This window comes from Rhodnius prolixus, unplaced genomic scaffold, assembly GCF_049639745.1.
Source record: "Rhodnius prolixus isolate KJV_2025 unplaced genomic scaffold, Rpr scaffold_8, whole genome shotgun sequence".
Classification (NCBI taxonomy): Eukaryota; Metazoa; Arthropoda; class Insecta; order Hemiptera; family Reduviidae; genus Rhodnius; species Rhodnius prolixus.
In genome coordinates, this window is record NW_027411593.1 from 27,901,262 (window position 1) to 27,928,729 (window position 27,468).

Consider the following 27,468-nt stretch of genomic DNA (forward strand, 5'->3'; position numbering starts at 1 on the left):
GACTGCCGATGACCTATAATATTAAAAGATTAATTTACAAATTGAGAAGCGTTTACACAAAAGTTTTCACACAAAACCATATGAGATGTCTGCAGCATGACAATGAGTCTATGTTAGTAGACTTACTTAGTAGTGTTGACCCTCATCACGAATAGATTAATTCTCTTAATTATCTCTAGAACATTTTATGCATTAAACTGTTTAGCTAACATGCAACATAAAACTAAATTGTTATTGCATGATCGTTTTGTATTAAAAGTAAAAAAGTTAATTAAATGCATTTTCATATTTTTCTTTATCAGACCCTTTTTTCAAGTATTAATTTGTTTTTTAAATTGTTTAGCATAAAATTTGAAATAATACACTTAATCATGTAGTAAGAAAATATACTTACTTCTAACCTAGAAGAAACCTCAAACCGGAAAAAAATATAATTCATAAATAGATGATTCTCGTCAGAGTTTACGGAATCGATTTGTTTTTTTTCTATTTTTCATGTTTAATTTAGAATGCTCGACTGGGTCAACTATCACTAACTTCGTAATATCAGAACTTCTACGTAGATTATAGATTGTGAAGAGATCATTCCTGAGACATAAACTTCTCTTAATCTATCTGTCTTTCATTTTTAGGGTTTCCAGCTGACAATGCCGTCATCATCTTGTGAAACAAATGAAGAAAGAGAGCTGGAGATGGTTGGGATTCGGGAAGGGTAGTTCCCTTGAATACTATTAAATGAAAAAACCATGAGGAAGAAGAATTCGAGGGCGCTCTCAACTTAGATGACGAGGAGGAAGACCTCCGTTGGGTTTGGAGTGAGAAGATACGGCCGCAGACCTTGTTGAGGACTTGAAGGACTGTTACACTAAGTAGTATTACATAATTTATTCGTATTTTTCAATTTATTTTTCATTTTTGTTGAACAGTACAATATAAATGAAATATAAGGGACATAGACCTATTTACAATGGACAACGGTACTCTCTTTATATTCTATAGAAACAATAAACCCTGTACATACGGCAAAATATATAAACAAATATTATCAACCTACACGTATTTTCTTGCAATTAACAATTATTAATAATTACATTTAATAATTATTAACAATTAATTAAAAATATTGTTAATTATATAAATATTTATTTATATATAATATATAAGACAATTAATTAATATAATTGATAAAATTTCTGCAGTTTTTATTTTAGTATTTTATCTTTTTTTTACAATGAAGTAAATTAAACAAAATCTTTATTGATTTTATTTTATTTTATTATCCCAATTAATGACAAATGCTTTGACATTTATTATTCTTTGAAAAGAATTCCCAACGGTATTCTTTAATTTTTTTTATTAAATTTAAATTTTGTTAAATCCAGCCACCATTATGCAAATCCATCACAATTAGCCAGTTAATTGCCAATTTCCAATTTAAATTACGGTGGCATATCTCTTATCTTTCCATCTCTCTCTTTTTTTAATTAAAATTTTATTTTATAGATTTAAATTCAGTTTAATATTTTATTACAATAAATTCCAAATGATAATTTACCAATTAAGGCAATTATAAAATATATCTACTTTTTTCAATTTCATTTCTTTTGTATACATTTTAAATTTTTTATTTTATTTTATTTTTTAAAGCTCCACCAAGAAATATTTTTCTGACAGTTTGGTTTTTCAATTAAAATTTCTTTGAATTATTTATAGTCCACTCAACGACATTCAAATTATATTCTTTTTTTCTTTTTTTTAATATTTTTTTAGTAATATTTGATAAAATATTACCTTTTTTTTCAATTAATTACAATTACTTTCTTCCCATAACTATACACTGTGTATATTCTCAATATAATGTATTTATATATTTATAAATGTATTTATATATTTATAATCATAAACTGTACAAAAGTATCTTTTATTTTTTGGTTCTTAATTTATTTTAACCTTTTGTATGACAACCAGCATACCACTATTAGGTATTTTATATTTACAAATATACCATGAATCGATATGTACTTTTTTAAATTTAAATTTCATTTAAAATGTATATGTTATTTATTTATAATAGATCGCATTTATCGAAATGTTTGATTTCTTTATTATTATTGACCGTAGAGTAATATTACTTTTTTTAACATACAGAGATTTGGTCGAATTAAATATGGAAAACATTGGAGACATATTTAACCTTAATTGCCAACTTTTCGACAAAATTATTATTATTATTTTTTTTTAACTGCAGTTATACATATATATTTTTTTCCAGGTCTTAAGCCCGTTTTCAAAAGGAGTAGAAATTTCCACGTCTGCAAACTAAGGTCTTGAGGCGTCTATGGAAGTATAGGTTCACTAAATAGCGAGCCTTGAAGTAGCTGCGGGAGTTGGATACCTATATTAAAGGAGAGTAGGTCCTTCAACAAACTAGGGAGCCACAGACCACCTTTTACATTCCCGAACTTAAACACCTCTGTACCTAGGGGCGCATGAGAGGATTTTTAACTATTTAAAGTAAATATTTTTCATTTGATGCTAATAAAAAAAAAATAAAGAGCTTATAAGTTCAGAGAGTTCAAGAGAAAAAATTGAAAATTAAAGAATACTTTTAAAAATACAACAAAAAAGTACTAGTTTATTAATCATCAGCACAACTAGAAGATTGTGGTTATAAAAATAAAATTGTGTAATTGAAAATGACGTTGATTTGTCATAATTATGGCAATAGAAAGTATTTATTTCGACCGAATCTCAATGGATCAAAAAATATATAAGTATACAAACTTAAATCGGTTTATTTTATTATTATTTTTTCATAATATACCTTTTTGAATATTTACATGACTCTCCTACATTAAAATGTGCTGAATTCCACGTTTTTCATTCAAAAATACGAAGAAAATATTTTTATCTTCCAATTTTTAATGTGGAAAACTCTTTCACCTAAATTTCAGAAATTATGTTATTCGAAATTTGGCATTTAACAATGAATTATCCTTATTAAAAGTATGTTTTTTACATTTATCAGTACAACTTCTTTGGTAAAGTAGAAAAGCAAAAAATAATAAACAAATAAGTTGCTATATAAAAGACAGCGCATATAATATACAGGGTGTATGCGGAGGAGTGGTTGAAACTTCGGGAGGTGATTCGGCAGCTCAAATGCAACAAAAAATATTCTATTCACTCTGGCCCAATTCTCAATAGTGTCCAAGATATTTGCATTTTTAACTTTTTCGCCGATAAGGATAGAAAAGTTACGGCCAAAAAACGCGAATATCGACGGAAATGTTAAAAATGCAAATATCTTGGACACTATTGAGAATCGGACCAAAGTGAAGAGAATATTTTTTGTTGCATTTGAGCTGCTGAATCATCTCCCGATGTTTCGACCACTCCTCCGCATGCAACCTGTATAGGTCTTTAAAAATCTAAATAAAACTGTTTGTTGGACAAAAAAGTTCAGCACATTTACTTATGCAGAAAATGTCCACTATATCAGTGAATATTATGCTGAGATACACTCTTAAACTGAGGCATGATATTCAAGCCATTTAATAATTCATTTCTTTAGTAATAAAGCTGAAATAAGATAGGTAAGATTTTTGATCTTTCAAATGGTTTATCGAAGATCTAAATAGAGAAGTCAAAGGAGAGCTGGTGTTGCAGATGAAATGAAATCGTACTTAAGTCAAGGAAGGGACTCTTAGATCCGTCTTTAGACTTCATATGAAGCCTTTCCCACCGTCCAAGGTCCCACACGTTGTATTAACTGGTATGGGCAACTTTAGATGATTGCATCTGGGGAGGTTACAGGATTGTAACCATTGGAATGAGTACAACACAACCTTAGAACTATCTGGGAATTAGGTGGCGATTTTCAAGGCCTTTATTTTAAGCAGGTCTAGCCCAAGAACCCTTAAGTTTTTATTACGATTGTACAAGATTGAATTTTAGCTCCGCTGAAGATCAGTGATTTGTCGCAGTCAAGCGATCAACGTGGAATCATTCAAGCAGCAGGTACTGTCAGAACGGAATATATTTTTACATGAATGTTGTAAAGTTACTTGCATTGGTAACTAACAAATTTTGGCTGCGAGAAGGAAGCTAATTTCAAGTGGTTAAATTAGTACTAGGAAAGAAAAACGTATAACATGTAATGTTCTATAAATACTTCGGTGTAGTAAAAAATCCAAACGCAATTAAAAAAATTTCTTCAAAATTCAGAGTTGGTCAAACTCCTGTAATTTTAGGTTTAGATTAGGCTGTGAAAAACTGGAAACCTCTAGCTTTTTTCAATATGTAAAAATCCCCCTTCAAGCTCTAAGTGGAAGCGGTATAAACTCTTGTATTAAGAACATAATTACATTAGGTTATTTTCTTAAAATAACATACTATAAACTGTTTTCCATTTTCAGGGAAACGAAAAGCAAAATATTGAGGAAGGTTTAGTAAGGGTACTAACGCCGAGCATTGAATTGCCCTTTTTTTTGTTGGGTGAAATATGGAATCCTTTTGGAAAGCGCTTTCATGGTTATGGCATAGGTATAAAAGGACTTATATAATCTGTATCTGCTTTTGGCTGAAAGCAGTTTGCTTCTTAAAATATGTTCCGAGCTATCACGAGAGCTGAGTTACATGAATGGCATACAGCAAGGAAACTTTTTTTAAAATGTTGCCCATAGGGGAGGGTGTTTATTGAATTTAAATTAAAGAAAGATATATGTGTGCTTAAAGGGGAGGCTGCTTCCATTTTGTGCTATGAAAAGGTTAAACAAAAATAATTGGTAAACTAGGTGCATTATGTAAGCATATTCAAGTATTTTTAGTAAAAACAGTTCTAATTAACGGAACAGTAAATTGACATTTTGAACTAAGGTAGTACATAGAACGCATGTCTGAAAGTTTGTACAGAATCACTTTAATTTGTTATTTATACTGGTTAAATAATTAGGCATCAAAATGCAATAAAATACATTTTTTTTTTCCAATTTTTTTAACTTAAGGCGTTCAAAAATTAAAGGTTATTACCGAGCGAAACTGATCTCAGTGCAATATCTTTAACATAAGATGCAATAAAAGAAAAATTATGTTTGTATAAATAAATAAAATAGTATTTAATAAAAAATAATAACAATTCGTAGAACAAATTAATAATTTTTAGAAGAATAAAAGTTGAAATGACTTAATCTGTTGTACAAACGAAATTTCGTTACAAACAAGTGCCTTGAAATTAATAATCTTTATACTGTTATGGAAAAATTATACAGTCTTTTTGTTTGTTGGAATTTGCGAGAGGCATTTAATTTGTTCATTTTTCGTCAAAAAAAAAAAAGCTGAACAGTCAGAAATTCAGCACAGCTAATTAGATTTTAGAAGTATGCTAGAAGAAAAAAATGGGTGAAGAATGGTGAAAATAAATTCAATCAAATAATATTCCCATTAGGCCATTTCAAAAAGGTTCAAAATTGAGTTTACGATTGAATTATTGTTCTTCTTCTTCTTTTTCATCTTTTTTTTTGTGACCGATTGTGAAAAGAGAAAACAAAACGCACACTCTCATTTGGTCTTTAGTTGGCAAACCGTTGTTCTATCCTGCAGAGATAACTCTACACGCCAGTTACAAAGAGAATGAAATTTTAGCTCGTTTATATACACATATATATAAAAAAGGTATTTTTTTTTTTATACCACGATGTTTAATTGCAGATTTAAGCTGGTCAAACTTCAGGCATCAATTAATTTTACAGGAGAATTAATGGAAAACTTGGAATTTAACCAGTGCCTTAAAGTAAAAGAAGTTACTGTTAAAAAAATGTTTGCCCCATGGATTTTCCTTTTCTTATTTTGTGCTTAAACTGTAAACAGTATTTAAATTTGAGTCCCCTAAATTTTGTATCAAATCACTAAAAGATAATCAACCAGCCATTACTTACCATAAACACTCCAGAGTAAGGTATTTACTGTATTACTTAAAATCCAGCTACTTAACAGCAGACATCAACTGTTGGGGTCTATTCCAAGTGGCTTGGTTCGTCAATTCATAAAATACGAGTCCCACATTTTCAACAGTAACTGATAAATTTTCTGGTAATTTTGAGTTGGTTAAATGTGTGCTATTGTGTTATAGGATGTTCTACAGAACGGTGCTTCGTACAAATTTTTTTAACGATCAATCCTATTAGAACTGTTCTCTCAAACAGTTTTATTAGATCAAGGCACGAGCTAGCAATGTACTCAAAATTACAGAAAACAAATATTTTCGAATGGATTTAGTTGAAATTTAAATATTTTATACATTTGGAAGAGAATTTTACATAATTCAGTTTGATTAAACCAACTTTAGGAAAATACTCAGATAAAAGTAATGATAAAATCTAACAACTCCATATTTTGTTACCCTTAAAATATATTTGAAATTATCTGATATTTTTCTCTTCAAAGAACAATTTTTTTCCATTATAATTTTTTTATTAGGAGAGTTCTAGATTGAAGTATGATTTTAAGTAATAAAAACATATTTTTAAAAATTATTATTTATTAGGAGTACTCTTGGATTTTTATCTCCTTTATTTTTACAAATATTATTAAAAGTATCAAGATTTTTTTCATATTTTACAAGTTACTTTCTTTATTTTTGTTTTACTTCTTTGATGATAATGAAAATAGAAAAAAAACTGAAAAAAATAAATTATTTTACTAAATTAAAATTTCATTTTAATCCATCAAATTTTGTATATATATAGATACAAACGCTTTCCATTAATCCATTTACATAAATACTCCTATTTTATAACTAAATAAATTTACAAAATTGTTGACCATTTGCTAACATCGTGAATGCTTTCATTGTTCTCTGGTAAAATAATGTGAAATTTATTTGGTCACTAATATTTCTTTACAGTTCCTTTTGGAATTGAACTTCAACCTGCTGTGGAAAATTATCGCTTCATTTAGTACATGAAAACTAACTGATTCTAGTAATTAAAAAAAAAATAATGAAGTAATATTAATGGGATAGTGCTACATGAAATGGAGAAATGCAAGTTTAGAATATTTTCTACCATCTGGTACCCAAGGTGCCCCATAGAATCTATGGCGTAGATGCAGTTGAATCTTTAGATGATGTCACTTAGGTGGATATATTTTCTATAATATCCTATTATCCTATCATGCAATCATCTTTTAAAACTCTTAATTCTTTCTTTGCTTAAAGTACCTAGGATTCATGTTTCTCATGAGAATATACAATCTCCCTTTGTCAGGCCTCAATTCTTTCCAGCATTCACTCTCAACAAAACAAAAACATATCAAGTCTTTCTTGCAGATTAGTTTCATCACGTTGAATATTTTGATTTTTTTCAGTTAGTAAGATTAAAAAAAAAAGAAAAAAGATATTCAATACAATAAATAACAATTAATAAATTCATTTTTCAAATACTATGTTAATTAAATTAGATATTATATTGCAGTAATTGGTACTTTATTATTAATTTTTGCCTTAGTACATAGCTCTTGATTTTATTTTGTAAGTTAATTAACTGTAAAACGTAACTTCTTCAAGTGACATGATCATTCCATGTTTTGAAAATAAATAACTCAGCAATATTCCAAAATAGTGGTAGCCCTATAATTTCACAATTACTTTTCTTCATTATTTATTAAGGGCAGTCACAGGAGAGCCATCTGTTAAATTTTGCAAGTAATATCATCAAGAATTTTCCACGTTCTTATACTCGTTTTTTTAATATTAAATGTTCTATATTAATAAAATCTATATTCAATCTCTTCTTTTCATTAAAAGAAATCCAATAATAATATTTTAAAAATGTTTGATAAATTCCTTCTCTCACCTTAAACAGATTTTGAGTGTATATCTGGTAAGGTAGAATTTTATTGAGCGTATCTCTGCTTAAATAGAACCAGTTCTCTGTTTTCACACATTCGCTTCAATTTTTGCAATTTTATCGCGTATCGATGGATATTTAGCTATCTTTCTATCAAACCCCATACTAACCTAAATGGTTATTACATTATGTTTAACGTTATTACATGTCGTTTAACATCAATATTCCTGTTCTGAAGGCATAAAAAATGAGAAGCTTTTCTGGAAGCTATGAAAAAAATTCCCAGAAGTTTTGGTAAATAGCCATTTGTAGATTTTACCAAAATACAATTAGCTTTGGATCTCCTAACGCATTCCCTTAGTCTCTTAGCATTCGTCTCTTGGAGGTCAGGCACTTTTTTTTCCCCGTTCGGATTCACTCTGGTAAAAGAAATAAATTTAGTCCTAATAGCAAAAACTTTGTTACGTTTGCACTTTAAAGTATTAAAAAATTGAATTTGGGTTTCTCAACTTGTGATTGCAAGACTTAACGTTTTCCGAAAAGAAAAGTAATGAGTAATGAAGCAAAGTCTACAAAGGCATGATAGCATGCTAGGCAGTTTTATGTTTTACAATGAAAAGTATGTTAACCATTTCATGCGAGTAATTTTTGGCCATTATATTCTTGAAAAACGTACTGAATTTAAAGGAAAAGACATTATAATTTATCCTGGAGGTTTATTATTATTTTCATACAAATTTTCAGGTGATCAAAAAATTTTCAGTACCACCAGAAATAAAGGATAAGTTGAAGGAGGACACATTTACAACCTTCTAAATGGCTATTCTTATTTTTAGATTACTTTTTTTTTTTTATCAAAACACATGTTCAATCAAAATTGATTTGCTTTAACTTAGATACGATTATTTGTGGGACACAAAAAATTTGTGTTTACTTATATCGTTTCGAGCGAGAGCACGTCCAAAACTGATAAGGAAACCGCTATCTATCAGGACGGAGATGGTTAGAAACTAAACTTCAAATGAAACCAAAAATCGGAAATTGAACTCAGGTCGTTTGTCTCCTCTCTAACTTCTCAGCCGATACAATTTTATCCATTCAGCTTTCAAAAAACCATGTGGACAGTTTATTCTTTTATTTTCTAAATCCCATTAGTTATTTTCTTGAAGTCAAATGCTGTAACCTCATTATTCAAAGATAAAATTAAGTAAAAAAATTAATATCTGTCAATGCGATAATTTTGGACAGCATTCTTATTATAACATAATATTTTGTTCATCAATAAAATCAGAGTTTTTTTACAGATACATTTTTTTTAATAAAAGAAATTAATTAATAATTAAAAAGTTTGGTTAAATGTTTTGATTTCATTACGTTCTTTTATTTTTTTATATAAAAAAAACCCACACAAATTTGAAACCAAAATACTGTAAGGTTTTAATTATAATTTTGTAATAATTACAGTAATTAAAGAGCGAGATGTTTGCTTTAAAACTTCGAACTTTGTTTTATTTTACAAAAAAATGGAACATTTGTTTACATTTAATAAGATGGTATATCAAATTAAAAAAGAAACACCTTATATTCTGTTAAAAGCTTAATTTTCTTCTCTTTCGATATTTTGTGAAGAAATGAAAATTTTGTATAAAACTTATAAATTTACTTTTTACATAAATTTAAAACTGAGAAAAATAATAATTCTTTAAAAATGTTAAAAGATCTTTACATTTGTTTTATTTATTTTCTGAAATATTCAGTGAGCATTATTATTATAATATTTTGTAATCTAGCCACTTTCTTTCAATATTTCCTCTCTAGTAACAGAGTTCGAATCCGAATTGCTTTTCTTTTTTAATATTTTTTTTTTTTAATTTTATTTTAAATATATAAAAATACATTGCGAGGACTGCAGTGTGATGGTGTTCTGTCGGCATCATTCTCAATTTCCAATAATCTAAAATAGCGCTAACCGTTTGATGTATAGGCTAACAGCAACAGAGGCGTCAGCCACATGTACATGGGCGGACACAGCGAACTGCCGGCCCCGTGGTGCATTGCCGCAGGTAGCTCTCCTACTGACACACAAGAACGTCTTACATTAGATTCATACTGTGTAATAATATATATTGTTTTAATCGCTAAGTTTGAAAAATATGAAATTGTAAAGAGTGGATGAATTTATTAGCATGAATGCACGAATTGGCGTGGTATTTATATGAATGGTTAGGTTAGACTTTTTAACTGAACGTTGAATACATTGTTTTAACTCCTTTAAGTTTAGGTTCATTTAGAATCTAGCCCGTTTTGAAGAGTGCAAGAATATTTGTTAAAAGAAGAAGAAGTCTTCTTAGGTTGATTACTGTGTCTATAAGAATAATGAACAAAAGGTACTTTTCATATTTTGAGACAGAAGCATCATTTTGATGCTTTAAAGTGGTAGCAAAACAATCAAGCCGATATAGGTATTTGAACGTAATACAAAGCTTTCTTTTTAACTAAGTATCGTTTTTTTAGCCACGTTTACTCTCCGGCGGGGCTCCTGTCCACCTGTCCTCTTCAACAGCAATCCTCTTCCTTGTACAGATCTGGTGCGCTACCTTGGGCTCTACATAGACAAGCGACTCACGTGGAACCCACACACTAGACTTAAAAGACAAGCAATGACGAAAATACTTTACAGACTTCTTGGACGACGCGACGCCCCAAATTTCCCATAGAACTCAAACGTATAACATACAGTACCATTCTCAAACCTATGTGGACTTACGGACTAGAGCTGTGGGGTTCAGCTAAACCTGCAAACATACGGACTGTACAAACATTTCAGTCAAAACTCCTCTGACAGATAGCTGACGCTCCTTTCTACGGTGACTAACCTCACCCTTCACACCGACCTCAACATTCCCTTCAAAGACCAACAAACCAAGACTAAATATCAAAAATTCCGTACTGCTCTCTCTACTTGCTCTAATCCTCTTGTACTTCTCTCGCCTCCTCTGACATCCCTAATACTCCTCGCCGACTGAATCGCCAGTGGCACCGCGACTTCCTTGAGGCCTGAAGAACTAAATCTCTCCTCTCTCCTCCTCGTATTCTCTTCACATTCTCCTCTCTCATATAGAAAGTGCTACCGCTGGGTAGCTTCTCTCCTCCTGCTCTTCCCGCACCAGTTCATCTCATTCACCTCCTATTTACTTATTGTATATATTTATACAGATTGTAAATTACAAAATAAATTAAAAAAAAAAGTATCGTTTTGATATTCAGGCGCCTCAGACTGTATTAAGGACACATTCAACCGTGTTTACGTTTGTTTAAATGCCTCCGCCGAATAAAAAAAAAAAAACCGCCGACTGTGAAATACGCACTGTGATTCGTTTTCTCATTGCTAAAGGTCAAGCAAGATCTCATCCGTTCATTTGGCTAATACAGATGCAAGATGCAACAGAATACGATCATATCAATAAGAAGGCTGAGAGAAATGATGGCTCATAATTTTTTAACTCTCTAAAAATTTTAGTACTTATAAATAAATAATAAATAGTTACGAATTTTATGTAACGGGAAGAATATGTAACGGCAAAAGAATTAGATGAAAAAGCTTATACTTCTAAGTAGAATTCATAAATAGAAAATAATTTTAAAATTATAAAAACTCAAATTAGAGTTTGGTTACAGGTTAAGTTTAGGAGTATAATCTGGGATTTTCCAAAGGGTAAGTATAACAAAAAGAAAATGAACCAACTTGTGTAAATACCAAAACATTGCCAACTCAAATAGAGTCACAAATTGAACCATTGAACTAAGCTATATCGTTGTCAATTTGTCTGTTACCATAATTTGTCTAACTGATTCTTTATTTGTTTATTTGGTAATTGTTCGTTAGTTTTTGTTTAATCTAAATTAAATTAGTTATTTCAAGGTGTTCTTAAATTCTAAATTCCTAAACCTTCGTTACAAATTCTAAATAAATTGACCGTCGCGTTGTTCTAAAATACATCTAGCATCGTAACTGCAAAAAAAAAAAAAAAAGAGCTTTTAAGTGTGAATAAAACTGTAACCATGAGTAATAATTCCTTTTCATATTCAGAATTCTTGTATTTTTTTATTTTAAATTTTAGTTGTTTCTTCAAAAATGAAGCAATTCCAATGTATCAAAAGTGATACACTTTATGGGGAGAAAAAATTGTGTTTCTTTATCGAATTTCTTATTGCTACTAAAAATCGATAAACATACACGAAAACATGAACTTGCAACAACTTAATTACCTGTCGTGCTGTCAAAACGACTGTCAACATAAAAAGAAAAATATTGGGTGTACAGGATTCTAGATAAATTATAGTGGACCAACTGAATCATCTGACATTTTTACGGGTTTAAAAATTTGGGATTTATGGAACTTATTTCTGATAAATTTTTCAATAAAATATTTTTACAATTAATGTTATTAATTTTTAAAGATAAAAATAAAGGTATAAAGATTGTAATTAGGGAGTGAATCTATATTATATGTATATATAAAGTGCTGATGTGGACTACTTTCTGCTGGGTGAGTAAAGGTGTCTGTTGGCTTAAATCAGGTTTAAGATTTATTGCTTTTAAGAAAGGTTAAACAATTCAATTTGACAACTCTCTTCGCAATATCGGCACAAATTGAAGGTTTACTTCAATTTTCAGTTGATTTTTCTAAATTTAATTTATTTTCTCCCTGTCACTCTTTTATCTAATTTTTTTTAAAACATTTCAAATAAAGAATAAACAGAAACCAAAACTCATTACATTTTGTATCCCAATGATATAGTGAAGATTAAAAATGGTCAAAAAGGCTGTTCGTAGAAGAGGTGATCAAATATTTAGTTCAATTTTTAAGGGTGATGGACAAGAATGGGAAATGCGGAGAAAAGAACAAGTAAAGACACCCACGATAATCTACGTACATTAAGTTTTGTGGAATAGAAATTGGTTTTATACGCAAATAAGACAAGAAGAATCTTTTAAATCACAAAAAAATAAAAACACTCAAATCAGAGTGGTAGAAACAGAATCATTGAGCAAGTTGTTTTTGGAATAGCCTAGGAAAAAAAAAGAAAAATTAGGCAATTTGTAAACTGTCACAAAGAAAAAAAGACTGAAAACAAAATTTTAAAATTGTTCGGCCAATTATAAAGAAGTCCCTCGTTTTATTGGCTAACTTGGTAGAGCGCCTAGAATTAATTAGTAGTTAAAAATTTAATTAGTTAGTAGTTAAAAAAAGTTAAGAACACGGAAAAGTATTGCCACTTACAGTTTTGCTTTTTATTTACTTTTTACCGAACTTTCGATAGCGACTGAGTCATCTTCAGTGCTTATTCTATCGAATAACTACATTGGTTTTTATTAAATAATTTAAACTGAACTTTTACATGATATTTCGTGAAAAAAAGTGAGTTAACCTCAATGGTTTAGCAGTTGATTGCTTTCCGTTTACACTTTATAAGTATTACTACATCACTTCTTACAAGAGGGGCACTACTTATATTTTGATCCTTGGCAACACTGAGTGTTGTCAGGTGCTATCTGACGTAAGTTTGACATTTTTGACCATAACCTACTTCAGAACGTTTTGTTATTTGAGCGCGATTTGTGTTGTTTACAGTCACTTGAAATTTGTTTCTCAGCGAAAAAATGGAATTAACTCGTGAAAATTTGCGTGCAATGATTTATTACCACTTTCGACGTGGATTATCAAGACAGGAGTGCATCGATCAACTTACTTCCACTTTTGGCAATAAAGTCCCATCCTTTACCACTGTGAAACGCTGGTATAACGAATTCAATCGTGGTCGTTGTTAGCTCACCGACGAAAGTCGCGAAGGTCGTCCAAAATCAGTTGTTGTGTCAGAAAACATTGATGGTTTGCAAAAAAACTAATAATGCAAGATCGTCATGTGACATACTGTGAGATTGAGGCAACCTTAGGCATTAGTTCCACCAGCATATATAGAATATTGCACGATCATTTAGCCGTGAAAAAGGTTTGTTCTCGTAGGAACCCACATAATCTGACAAAATCTCAAAAAGATGCTCGTTCGATTGGTGCAAACAAATGCTTAAGAAATACAATGGCGGTGCTTCAAAAGACGTGTATAAGATTGTAACAGGTGACGAATCATGGATATATGCGTATGAGCCGGAAACTAAACAGCAGTCGTGTTTCAAGATGAACCAAATCCAACAAAAGTTGTTCGCGCTCGAAGCACTTCGAAAGAAATGGTCGCCTTTTTTTTTCCGGAAAAACAGATCATGTGGCAACAGTGCCTTTAGAGGAACGTAGAACGGTCAATTCTGAATGGTACACAACCATGTGTTTGCCGGAAGTCTTCGATGAAATAAGGAAAACAAACAAGCGCCGTCGGATCATTCTTCATCAAGACAATGCCAGCTGTCACACATCTCGTCTAACCACCGACTATTTGAGCACTCAAAAAATCGAATTAATGGGTCATCCGCCGTACAGTCCTGATTTGGCACCAAATGACTTCTTTTTGTTACCGAACGTCAAGAATAAATTACGTGGACAACGATTTTCGTCGGCATAAGAAGCCGTTGATGCATTCAAAAACCATGTTATGGAGGTGTCTCAAGCGGAATGGAAAAAATGCTTTGACAAGTGGTTCGAACGTATGCAGAAGTGTATTAGATCATAAAGGAGAATATTTTGAAAAACAATAAAGTAATTTTCAATGCCAAATTACTGCTTTTTTATTATTAGGCTCAAAATATAAATAGTGCCCCTCCAATTGGCTAATAACTGGGTTTTAGCTTCAAAAGTTAACCGTTGACTGCATTGACCTAGTTCCTAGATCGAAAGCTTGGCTGAAATAAAAACAAAACTAAGAAATTGCCAATACTTTCTCTTCCCACTTGATCGAATCAATCATTCACTAAAAAAAGAAATAGATGAATAGAGTAATAGAAGAGATGGACAACCAAAAAGAAGGTTAACTTCAAAGAGATATGAAGAGGATCCAATCTAATGCTGACACCGAAGACAAGGTAAATAAGTATTCGCTCATGCATGTCGAAGTTTTATGTTTTATTAGTATGATTTTAAATAATTAATTTTCATGTTTGAAAATTCAAAGTGGCTACCCATATTCAAATGGCCCAAAAACGTCATATAAATACTCTGAAAAGAGCAAATTTTGGGACCAACATTCATTACTCTTGAGTATATGTTTAGGAGTAGTTTTCAGCATGAATTCAGTCGACTAACCACTTCAAAAAATATTCAGTTTTCATTTTAGAGAGGCTGGATTGCCAATGATCTCTGGAGAAAACATTATCACACTGCTTGTTATTTTCAATTCGATATTAATCGTAAAATACAAAAGTCTTTTTCTTTAGTGTCTTTTAACGTCGAGTCAGAATTATTCCTCTGAGCAACCAATCCAAATGGTCTCTATCCCAGGGCCATTCTTTTCAAATGCGCCGTTGAATAGGCCTATTTTTGACCTAGGCCTATGCTACCTCAGTTCTGAGCTCCATCTAACTCCTCTTTCTATAATCTTCCTCCTCTAAACGCAACACACCTCTTAAGCTGACGATTCTGAATATATACAGGGTGAACCAGTAAGTATTGTCCATAGGCCTACTGTGTGTACTACATCTAAAGTGGAGTTCAATGACGTATTGGCCAACTTCATATTTTCCACTGTTCTTGAGTGACGTCACTTTAATTTTTTTTAAAAAAAACATTACTTTTTTGCAACAAAAATGTTATTACTCAGAAAGTTTTAGTCCAAATTCGATTCTGATGGCACGGTTAGAAAGACAGATAAATTTTATAAAAATTGATACCATTTCGAAGCATACGAGGGTCGTTTGAAAAGTCCGTGCAAAGTCAGAGAGATAGCACCACTGGCGCGTATCGAGGTTATGTTTAGTTAGTAGCATCTCTTGGAAGAACACACACCAAGTTTCAGCCAGATCGGTCTATTTCTTTGTGTTTGGCATTCGTTTGAATCGAGGAAGTCGAGTGATTTTCAAAAAATGGACGAAAAAGAATTTCGTGCGTTGATTAAACACTACTTTATGAAAGGCAAAACGCCTCAGGAGACTAAAGAGAAGCTTGATAAACATTATGGTGACTCTGCACCTTCGATTAGAACAGTTTATAAGTGGTTTCAAAATTTTCGGAGTGGCCATATGGGCACAAGTGGCGCTGAACGTTCTGGACGCCCTGTTGAGGTTACTACTCCAGAAATCATTGATAAAATCCATGATATGGTGATGGATGACAGAAGAGTGAAGGTGCGTGAGATTGCTAGTGCTGTGGGCATCTCGAATGAACGGGTACATAATATTTTGCATCAACATTTGGACATGACAAAGCTATCCGCAAGATGGGTGCCGCGATTGCTCACGCTTGACCAAAAACGAAATCGTGTGAAGTGTTACAAGGACGGTTTGCAGCTGTTCCAGAAGAATCCGCAGGACTTTAAGCGTCGTTTCGTCACTGTGGATGAAACATGGATACATCACTACACTCCTGAGACCAAAGAACAATCTAAACAATGAGTTACCAAGGGGAAATCTGCGCCAAAAAAGGCGAAGACCGTTCCTTCGGCCGGAAAGATTATGGCGACTGTCTTTTGGGATTCGCAAGGAATAATCCTCATCGACCATCTGGAAAAGGGTAAAACTATTACAGGTGCATATTATTCATCGTTTTGGACCGTTTGAAAACCGAGCTGCAAGAAAAACGCCCACGATTGGCCCACAAAAAAGTCCTTTTCCATCACGACAACGCACCAGCTCACACCTCAGCAGTTGTGGTCGCAAAATTAATGGAAATAGGGTTCCAACTCGTTTCGCATCCCCCCTATTCTCCAGACTTGGCTCCCTCGGACTACTATTTGTTCCCCAATATGAAGAAATGGCTGGCGGGAAAAAGATTTTATTCAAACGAGGAGGTGATTGCAGAAACGAATGGCTATTTTTCAGACTTGGACAAATCCTATTATTCGGAAGGGATCAACAAACTATAGCAGCGTTGGACGAAGTGTATAAGCCTAAAAGGAGACTATGTTGAAAAATAAAAAAGGTTTACCCCCAAAAATTAAGTAGTTTTTATTTTTGCACGGACTTTACAAACGACCCTCGTAAGTTATCCTCCAAACAGCCTTAATCTTCCTCCGAATGCTGGAAAAATAAAAGTAATCGAAATTTTTAAGAAAACTCGTTAGGCTCTTACGTGATCATTATCAGACCAAGGCGCTGGCACTTTTTTTTTATAAAAGTTTCCTTGTTTAATGGGCTTTCAAACGGTATATAATTTTCCAGGATTCCTTTTATCTTCGTATGAGAAATTACGTTTGTTTCACAAGAAAACGTGTTCACGAGCACTCAAGAGTGTTAGTTATCAAGTTGTTTAATTCATTGAAAATTCTTTTAGATGTACCAGTAGTCAATTTTAAAGTAGGTTGTCTTAAAATAAGGAAGTCAAAGGTTACAAATTGCACTTTTAAAAAAAAATTACTTCCGATCTCTCTGAAATATTTGAGAAAATGAAAGGAAATATTTTAAACAAGTACTATTTTAATAAACAAAAATTCATATGTAGGTACTTACTCCAAATTACAATTTCGCACACAACTACCTGTTGAAAAAGAAAAGAATGTGAATAAACCTTAATTTTTTTTTTAAAAGTGCAATTTGTAACCTTTGACTTCCTTATTTTAAGACAACCTACTTACATCTAAAAGAGTTTTCAATGAATTAAACAACTTGATAACTAACACTCTTGAGTGCTCGTGAACACGTTTTCTTGTGAAACAAACGTAATTTCTCATACGAAGATAAAAGGAATCCTGGAAAATTATATACCGTTTGAAAGCCCATTAAACAAGGAAACTTTTATAAAAAGTGTCAGCACCTAGGTCGGATAATGATCACGTAAGGGCTTGATGAGTTCACTTAAAAATTTCGATTACTTTTATTTTTCCAGCATCCGGAGGAAGATTGAGGCTGTTTGGAGAATGACATGCTTCAAAATGGTATCAATTTTTAGAAAATTTATCTTTCTTTCTAACCGTGTCATCAGAATCGAATTCGGACCATAACTTTCTGAGTAATAACAATTTTATTGGAAAAAAGTAAGGATTTTAGAAAAAAAAAATTTAAAGTGTTGACACTCAAGAACAGTGGAAAATATGAAGTTGGCCAATACGTCATTGAACTCCACTTTAGATGTACTACACACAGTAGGCCTATGGACAATACTTACTGGTTCACCGTGACCGCTTGCTAGTCTAAACATCAGCCATGATTTCCCCCTCCACTGAAGAAGTGAAAAATCTTAAAGACATGTAATTGACTGCTTTCATTTTTTATTTTGTGCCTATAACAGTATTACTGAATTGGCAGCCCCCACGTAATTCATTTGTTCTGTCTATGCGGCATTCTCAGCTAATGATTACATCCAGGTACATACTTGATCTCCTCTACATGCTTCCATTCAATATGTACGACTTCGAGGGTCCTATCAATTCTCTACTTATATTAAGTTTATCGCTATTCCGTTTCATTTGAGCCCCTAATTTCACTCAGTAACTGGACCATGAAGATGTTTTTCTTTACTATACCACAAGGCATATAGTAAGGACTGAGTGAATACTGTCCGCACTCTCCAGTTACCTATTTACCTTTAGGATAAATCTTTTGAAGTAAATACTACAAACAATAGTCCTTCATTTAAAACAGTTATTCACAAACCATCTTACAAGTTCTTACGAGTGAATTTTTACAGTGTTTAATCTCAACTGCTATTCATTTAAGTAAGATTAACTGTTACTTTTGACTTTATAATATACTGGCAAATAAATCTATTATATCTTGTGTAAGAACATTCAAATCAACATATATTTCAAGCATAATAGTATTTAATGAAATAGTCTTCATATTGCGGAGAATCGCAAATCCTAGAGGATAAAGTTATTAGTTAAGTATATAAATGGTATTCCGCGGAGTAGAAGGCAATAATATTCCTTGAAAATGCTCTATTTATGTCACCAGCTTTTAAACTGTTTGTAATAATGCACGTGGGAAATTACCAGACTGTCTGTCTCCTTTCATATCTTTCAATGGGCTGGATTTTCATTTTAATCCCCTACATTTACAATAGTATTTTAAGCAGACGCCAATTGTGCGACAGATTTTTAATGAATGAAAATTATTAAACATACTTAATTTTATAGAGAAACTTCATTACTCATTAGTGCTTTTTATCCAAAGCTTAGGCCAAATTGAAACTGCATTTTGACATGTTTTTATCCTAAGTTGTATTATAAATATTTTTTACCTTCCAAAAACGTACTGTAAATGTTAATAGAATTCAATTTCCAACTGTTGTAGATTTATTTTGCGAATTCAAAGAGATTAAAATTATGAACTTTTATAGTTTGTCATAATTGTTTTCATAAAGCTTCGATTAAAACTTTATATTACAATATTGTCCTGGTAGAATTGACTGAAATATTAGACGAACTCTATCTACGAACCCTTTCTACTATTAAACAGCTAAAAATATATTCTGTTCAGTTTATTAATGTGATAAAACTCTAGAAATATATATTTTTTTTTAAAAATTAAATAAATCATGTTTTTAAAAGGCCAATAAATGAGGTAATATTGCAAAATTAAATTTACAGCAACTTATTAGAAAAAAAAAATATATATAGAACTTGTTTTAATAATATTTTGGTTTGCATCTTATTTATACAAACAGACATAGTTTACTACTTTGGGAAAATTAACATTTTAAGGGTTAAGGGTTGGGCATTTTGTTCAAGATAGGCTGAGTGAGTGAATAAGAGAAAGAATTTCAAAGAAAGAGACAGTTTGAGCAGAGGGTGAAGACCTTCATGCATAATAAAAACAGTTTTCTAGTCGTAATATTTCCTCAGTTTGATTACAACCCCCAACTCGTCCTGCTTCGTCTTTCTAAAAATCTTCTTTAAAAAACTGAATTTTAAATTAGGTTATTAATTTCAACATGATATTTGTTTGAAATATAAACACCGCTTGCGTTCAGCTGTTTTCTTTCATTTTTTTTAAATATTTTTTTTGATTTCTTGCTTAATTTTAAAGAAGAGTTTCATTATTATTTATTACCACAATTTTGATTAAATTTGCACAAGTAGCTTTCTTTCCTATTGTATTTCCACGACCAAATGATTGGTCTCCTTTTACTGAGCTTCCAGAGCTATTAACTAGTTCTTACCAGGTCAATTCAAGGCCGGTTTGGGACTGACTTGGTGCCCTGAAGGAAAATTAGTGACCAAAATAAGGTCATTTTGGTTTGGGTACCTGGTCATTCAGGACATAAGGGAAACGAAGTGGCAGATTTATTGGCCCCGGCAAGGCTCTGCAGGACCCGGAGCCCTGTTTTGGGGTTCCGAAGTGTGTTAAGTCTGTGGCCATTAATTTTGTGGGTGCAGAATAGTTCTCAGGAGTGGTAGCTCGCCACCACTGGGCAGAGACAGGCGAAGGAGGTTCATTAGAGGCTATTCGCCGAGGCTGACTGCAGAATTAATCCGCCAAGGCTGTGGTGCTATAAGAATAATTGTAGGACTATTGACTGGCCACTGCAGGCTTAGAAAACATATGCATCGCATGGGCCTGGCAGATGATAGTCTCTGTAGGTTCTGTTAGGAGGAGGAGGCGGAAACGGCTCTGCAGTTCTCCCTAGAAAAATTTTGCAGTTCTCCCTAGAGAATTCGATCTAATCTTATGGCGTACCTGATGATGTTCTACATCCTCTCTGTCCCCCTTCATCTCAATTCACTGTCATTGATTCAATGTCAACTAATATCGCATCAGTATCTGCACAACATCTTTATCTCTAGAGAATGCTTATTCATGCCAACTTTCTTTTTTCTGTTCAGTTAAGTGGGGTTAAAATTCAGTACGATAGGATTTGGATTACAGTTTAATTTTTATTTCTAAATTGGCTTGATCAGAAGCGAGGCACGCAAAGCTAATATGTATTGTGGTACTGGGTTCGATTCCCGGTCTAGGCCTTGGATTTTATTTAATGGTTATTTACAGTAAAGTATGTTTGCTAGTCGCCTCCGTCCACGACACCTAATTGGTAGTTAGACGTAAAGCCCGCCTGAAAAAATAGTCATTACTTTACTTTTTACTTTACTCATAGATACAGAATGTTGAAAAAACTATTAGACAAACGCTCCAAACTCACTTTACAAAACAAACGACAACTATACGACACCCCACTAGCTCCAAAATGGACTTACGGACTTAAACTTAAGGGACTGCTAAACGCATAAACTTCTAAATCCTTACAATCTGAAATCCAATGAACCACAGTCAAATTCTCCCTTTTTACATTTCAAATCTCACCCATCCATACCGACTTAAAAACTCCCATCGTTTCCGCCAAAGCTAAACTCTGTTACCTAAAATTTCTGACCAAACTATCACCTTTATTCAAATCCACTTATCCAACCTCAAATCTACCCTACAAATCCTCCTAGACGTTTGAGGTACCGCTGGCCAAGCGACCACCTGAATGCCTGACTTCGGCTATCCAGAGATTCAGTACTCCCTAACGCTTTTTGGGGCCTACTGCGGCTGTCATTGCTGGAATGACCACCGTTCAAGAAATCAAGCCAGTGCTGACGCTAAGTGAACGCACAACATATTTAATGTACATTTATCTTTTTTTACTTTGTACTTACAGTACAGCTGTAAAATTCTTAAATAAAGATAAAAAGAACAATTTAAGCTAGCAAAATTTCAGAGTAATAGAAACTTATAAATATATATACGTTCTTTTAATAAACTTGCCCTGTTAAGTTGAGGATACTGTGACAAACTTATCTGGAATATAAATAAAGTTACACTGCCTAAAATAGAAATAATATTATTTAAAATAGAATTAATTAATAATATTCCATTTATAATTAAGTTTAATAATATATTCTAAATAATTAATGCATTTAGATTGACATACATTTTGAGAATACCTAGTTTTGATTTATAACATTAATGTGACATTTGTAGCAACTGCCGTAAACCATAACGTAACCATTATTAATATGCGTTCATCGACCATGAGTCCCCGCTATATGTTATTATCCACTTATTTAGTATATGCAACATGTGCATTATATATATATAATGCGTTAATGGTGTTATAAATTGGAATATTATGTCAGCTAAGTGTTCTAATTTGTATTAATAGTGGAAATATTTAGTGAAAGCAGCTCAAATTTATCTTAGCCGATTATAATATTTGGGGTTAATTTAAATAGATAGATTTTTTTTTTAAATAGTTATTATTCCTTGGGTCTACATATATTAGCCTAAATCAATTGAAGTAATTGTTTAACATTGTCTTTGTGTAGACAGGGTAAACTTAATTAAAATAGTGCCCTACATTATTTTCAAGTAACAGCATTATGTCCAATCACCGATTAATCTACATTATTATAATTTCAACATATTTGCATTTAATCTGGCTCGCTTTATCTTCTGAGTTAATTAAATTGAATATATTTAGCTTAATATGGTCTATGCATTGGTATAAAATGGTATAAACATTCGTTGCGGTAGTATAATTGGAGGAGGTTGCAAAATGTTATCATTCTCTAAGCGAGTCCGCTTCTTTTTTTAAAAAAATATCTACGCAAGAACATTGGGAGATTTGTTGGAAGTGGAGAATTATAATTCTCCAGTTAATTAATACTTTATTTTGGAGATTTTCCTTTTTATAAAAATAAGACGTAAACTTAGTAGGTTTACACTTCAAGATTTTCCACCCACTAAGAGGTTGAGATTAAGGAAATTCACACAATCAAGAGTGTAATAATAAACTGCTGGTTTTCAAGATAACTTTAAAAATAAAAAGCAACATTGGAAGAGATATAAAAAAAAAACCATCAGAGATAACAGTTAGAAGATAGGTATTACCTAAAATATAATTTATAACACTGATAAAAAAAAAATGAGGCTCTTTAAAAAACCGAATTGAAAAGGAACGGAAAAACAGACTTTAGATTTGGTTGGTTAGATTCTAACCCTAAACAGATGATTGGCTGCACAAAGTGAAGGGCTCTTGTTTGAAGTAGAGTCCTAATTAAATATAAAATTAAATGTTTAGTTATTTGCTATTAAAAGCCAGCCAATAAACTTCAAATATTGGAATCCCAATCCTTTTTCATTTTCACTTACAGTGGTTAGAAACAAAAAAAAACTGGGATTGTTTGTTATTTTCGGAGTTTTTATTGGGTAGAAAAGTTCTGACCGGTATCTGTTCGAAACAATTACATTGGAAGACGAACAAAATACTGAAAAAATAAAAAAAAAATATAAAAAATAGAAACTACAAGAGCTCACATATTACTGTGCAATTTAACGCAAAAGCTTTGCTGAAATCTATCATTCGGATATGCGATTACTTTTGTATTCAATTTTTCTGAAATTAATCATGTTTTTTTTTTTAATAAAAAGAAGTATTGCCCATTATTTCAGGCGGGGCTTGACGTCCAACTACCAATTAGGTGTCTTGGACGGAGGCGACTAAGCAAACAAACTTTACTGTAAATTTCTCATATTAAATATTAAATAAAATCCAAAGCCTAGACCGGGAATCGATCCCAGTACCACAATACATATTAGCTTTGCGTGCCTCGCTTCTGATCAAGCCAATTTATAAATAAAAATTAAACTGTAATCCAAATCCTATCGTACTGAATTTTAACCCCACTTAACTGAACAGAAAAAACAAATTTGGTATGAATAAGCATTTTCTAGAGATAAAGATGCTGTGCAGATACTGATGCGTTATTAGTTGACATCTCCTTAACAAAAACTTACAGTTTAAAATGTTAAGTATAAGGGTTGATTAAACGCCAAAATGCACACAAATCAGCAGGTAACCAACATTTCATTCATACTTCATTGATATTATTTAAGTAATTTTACAACATTAACTTTTTTTTAAATTTTTTAGAATTTATTAGATGTCACAGACCCTTATGCTGCCCATTTCATTCATTATCTGTGACATCTAATAAATTCTAAAAATGTGAAGGAAAAGTTAATGCAGTAAAATTACTTAAATTTTTATAACTAATTATGTTGATATTACTCACCTTTTATTATATCAAAAAACTTATAATGAATGAAATGGCCAGCATAAGGGTCTGTGACATCTAATAAATTCTAAAAAATTTAAAAAAAAGTTAATGTAGTAAAATTACTTAGATAATATCAATGAAGTATGAATGAAATGTTGGTTACCTGCTGATTTGTGTGCATTTTGGCGTTTAATCAACCCTTATACTTAACATTTTAAACTGTAAGTTTTTGTTAAGGAGATTTTTGTACCTTTTGGATAGATTTTTCTTTTTGTCTATTATTTGGGTGGGGCAAACTCCCCTCCTTATGAGGCATAGCGTCGAGACTTTTAAAATACAAGTCTGAACAAAATTTCGATTCGAATGACACTTCATTCATGAAAATCGGTTCACGTCTCGATAATTTGAAACGATTGCTATACTTCCTCTTAACAAGTGTAAGAGCAGAATGTCGTTTTAATGTTACGTAGGGAAGCCATAACCCTATGATCCTACCAAATTTTATCAAAATCGGGCCAAGATTTACAGAGAAATTAGAAATAATAATTTTGGAAGGGGCCTTACATAAAGAGGGCTAACTCCTCTCCCATTCGATGTACAGCGTCGAGACCCCCAAAAGGCACATCTACATAAAATTCCGAATCGAATAACACCTCATTCATGAAAATCGGTTCACGCGTTTAGGCGCTACGCAGTTTACAAAAAAGGTAACAACAACAACAAGAACAAGAAGAAGAACAACAACCATTTTTGAAAATGCCGTTTTTGCTCATTTTCAGCAACTTTTTTCTCGAAATCTATTATATCTATGTTGTTGCAAAAAAATTACAGTTGTAAAGGAGGATTTGCCCTACATTTTAAAGAAACTTTGGGAATTTTATCTTTTATAGAAAAAGTGAAAAAAATTGTCAAAGTTGGGAGTTTTTCAACGTTACGCTTTTTCGTGCAGTTTTTGATGATCAACCCTTATACAACTGTCCTACCGGACAGTTTTAATTAGAATCAATGACAGTGAATGGTGATGAAGGGGGTCAGAGAGGATGTAGAAAAATATCATCAGGTACGCTATAAGATTAGATCGAATTCTCTAGGGAGAACTGCAAAAATTTTCTTCCTTTTTTTTAAATTTTCTGAAACTGAATGCAGAGATACAGATCGGAGGAGATAAACGGATAAAGCCTCCATTTACAGAATACCTGAACACTACCAGAGGATCTGGAAGATAGTCCAGCAGGAGCGCATCACCGATCCTTAAGGAGCATTTTTCTCTCACTTTTTGTCCTAATCTCTGGAAAACTTAATAATTTCTTAAATGATTGAAAATTTGGCTGCAATTATATTGCTTATCATTTAAACGTTTTCATTTAAAATTAATTTGTTTCTTGGTTAAACTTTCAACGTAAAGCAAATATAATTTAAACTGGTTCAAGGGATTCTGCGGCGAAAGACTTATCTCTATAATATTGACTGTTTAATTTTGTTTGGTTATAAGAGCATAGAGATTAGTTTTGTTGATTGATTTGCTTGATGGTGTGGTTTTAGGTTTAATGTTTGGTTCCCACCATCTCAATCTATATGACATGTTAATCCTAACTAATCTTAATTAAAAATTTCAAATATCGGATAAAAATGTTAATTAATAATATAATAATGGGATTGCGAATTAACCGTGCAAGTAAGAGTTTTTATTTAGAAGTTCTGAGGACGACATTTAAAAAAAAGTATCAGAGAATTAAAATAATCATCAAACCAAAATTATTTCTTTGTAGATATATTAATACATCCATTTAGCTAACTAGAACTCTTAATGCAGGTTTTAGGCTAATTTTTTTTAAAAAAAACTAAATGTGCGCGTGATTACTATTGAACAAAAGACTCTTGAAGTTTTGTAAACCTAATCGATAGCAGGGCGCCGCGACTAAGCTATATACAACTACGTTGTGCGTGGTTATAACCATAAACAGTAAATAAAGTTTAATGAATTACACCGTTCTTTGTAAATAAAGTAGGTAGGATATCGCTGGCAATGTTACGCCACCTCTGTAGAGGAAGAAAAAAATAAAATAAATAAAGGTAATCACGCTAGTAGATTCTGAGGTATTTTGATCTGGATACGAGCTCATTTATTTGGTCGTTGAGTTCGTGGGCAGTGCACTGGCTTGCTATAATAATTGTTTTTCCACCATTCCCGATATGTAACCATTAAAAAAACCGAGTTAATTACGTTTGTAAACATGCTGGAAATTTATAATAAAAATGTAATATCGCTAGTATTTCGTGTGGCCAACCATATCTGACATAAACCACCTTATAAATATCTACAATATATTTATAGCAACAACGATAATTTTTCTTTTAGCTCGTTTTTCTTTAAAAGTTAGCCTTTAAGAATTTCTTTATTTTCATAAGAATTTAAGCGCGACGAAGAAAAAAAAAAATTCTTGCTGCAATTCACAAAGTTCCTACTTCAAAATTTCCATTTAACTTTCGAGTTTTTATTGTACGTTAATAGGTTCAGATATAGCCTTAAATTCAGAAGCATGATATTCCACAAGTACACTAATTATGACTATATAATTCCCTTCCGTATTCATAAAAAGACTTTTTTTAAACAAATTGACCTGTCAATCCTTAACAAAAACTTACAGTTTTAAAAGTTAAGTATAAGGGTTGATTAAACGCCAAAAGGTACACAAATCAGCAGTTCCCAACATTTCATTAATACTTCATTGATATAATTTAAGTAATTTTACTGCATTAACTTTTCCTTCACATTTTTTAGAATTTATTAGATGTCACAGACCCTTATGCTGGCCATTTTCGTCTACAAAATATTTACTCAAGTAGCACACCATTTAACTTAGATTGACTGTAATATCTATTTATCTATAATAATCAAACTATTAATCACAGGTGAAAAAGAAAACGTTATATAAAATATAAAGAAAATATGAGGCTAAAAAATTCATAAACTTTTTTAAAAAATGCTTACACCAACATACATCAATGATTTTAATTATTTATTTTTATTTTTAAATAAAAATCATTGTTTTAAGTTCATTCTTCGATTAAAGTAATTGTTATTTTATGTAGTAGTCAAACGTTTGTAATAATAAGTAATAAATAATCTGGCTGTATCGCAAATAATATAGTTTTCTTCAATTACATTCTCAATCTAGGTGTTCTCCCACAATGTTATATATATGTAATATAAAATAAAGAAAATAAAGATATGCATATTTTTAGGACAGCTAATTAATCCAGTATTTTACCATAAGTAAAATTAGGGGGACTAAATTAAATTTCAATTGAGAAATGAGTAAATATTGTTAAATAATCTACTTGTTATTAACTGTATGTTATTTGTGCTCACGAATATTTCGGTAAGACGAATTCAAGACTGAAATATTGTTTTGAATCCTCAGTGATTCAAATTTAAACAGTAGCCGACTCTAACTTAGTCTTTTTCTACTTTAAC

The 27,468-nt window shown here is 31.7% G+C and overlaps 1 protein-coding gene across 2 annotated transcripts in view; it reads right to left on the minus strand.

Annotated features, from left to right (window-relative positions):
• Positions 1 to 883: 883 nt before the first annotated feature.
• Positions 884 to 27,468, minus strand: part of LOC141451094 (zwei Ig domain protein zig-8-like) — a 686,638-nt gene continuing 660,053 nt past the window's right edge. Inside the window, exon 7 of one of the 2 annotated variants that reach the window (XM_074122167.1) lies at positions 884 to 9,919. In XM_074122167.1, coding sequence (XP_073978268.1) covers positions 9,813 to 9,919 — 107 coding nt within the window. In that variant the 3' untranslated portion in view covers positions 884 to 9,812. Of the gene's footprint in view, positions 9,923 to 27,468 lie in introns of both variants that reach the window. The other variant, XM_074122166.1, reaches the window with a different exon arrangement.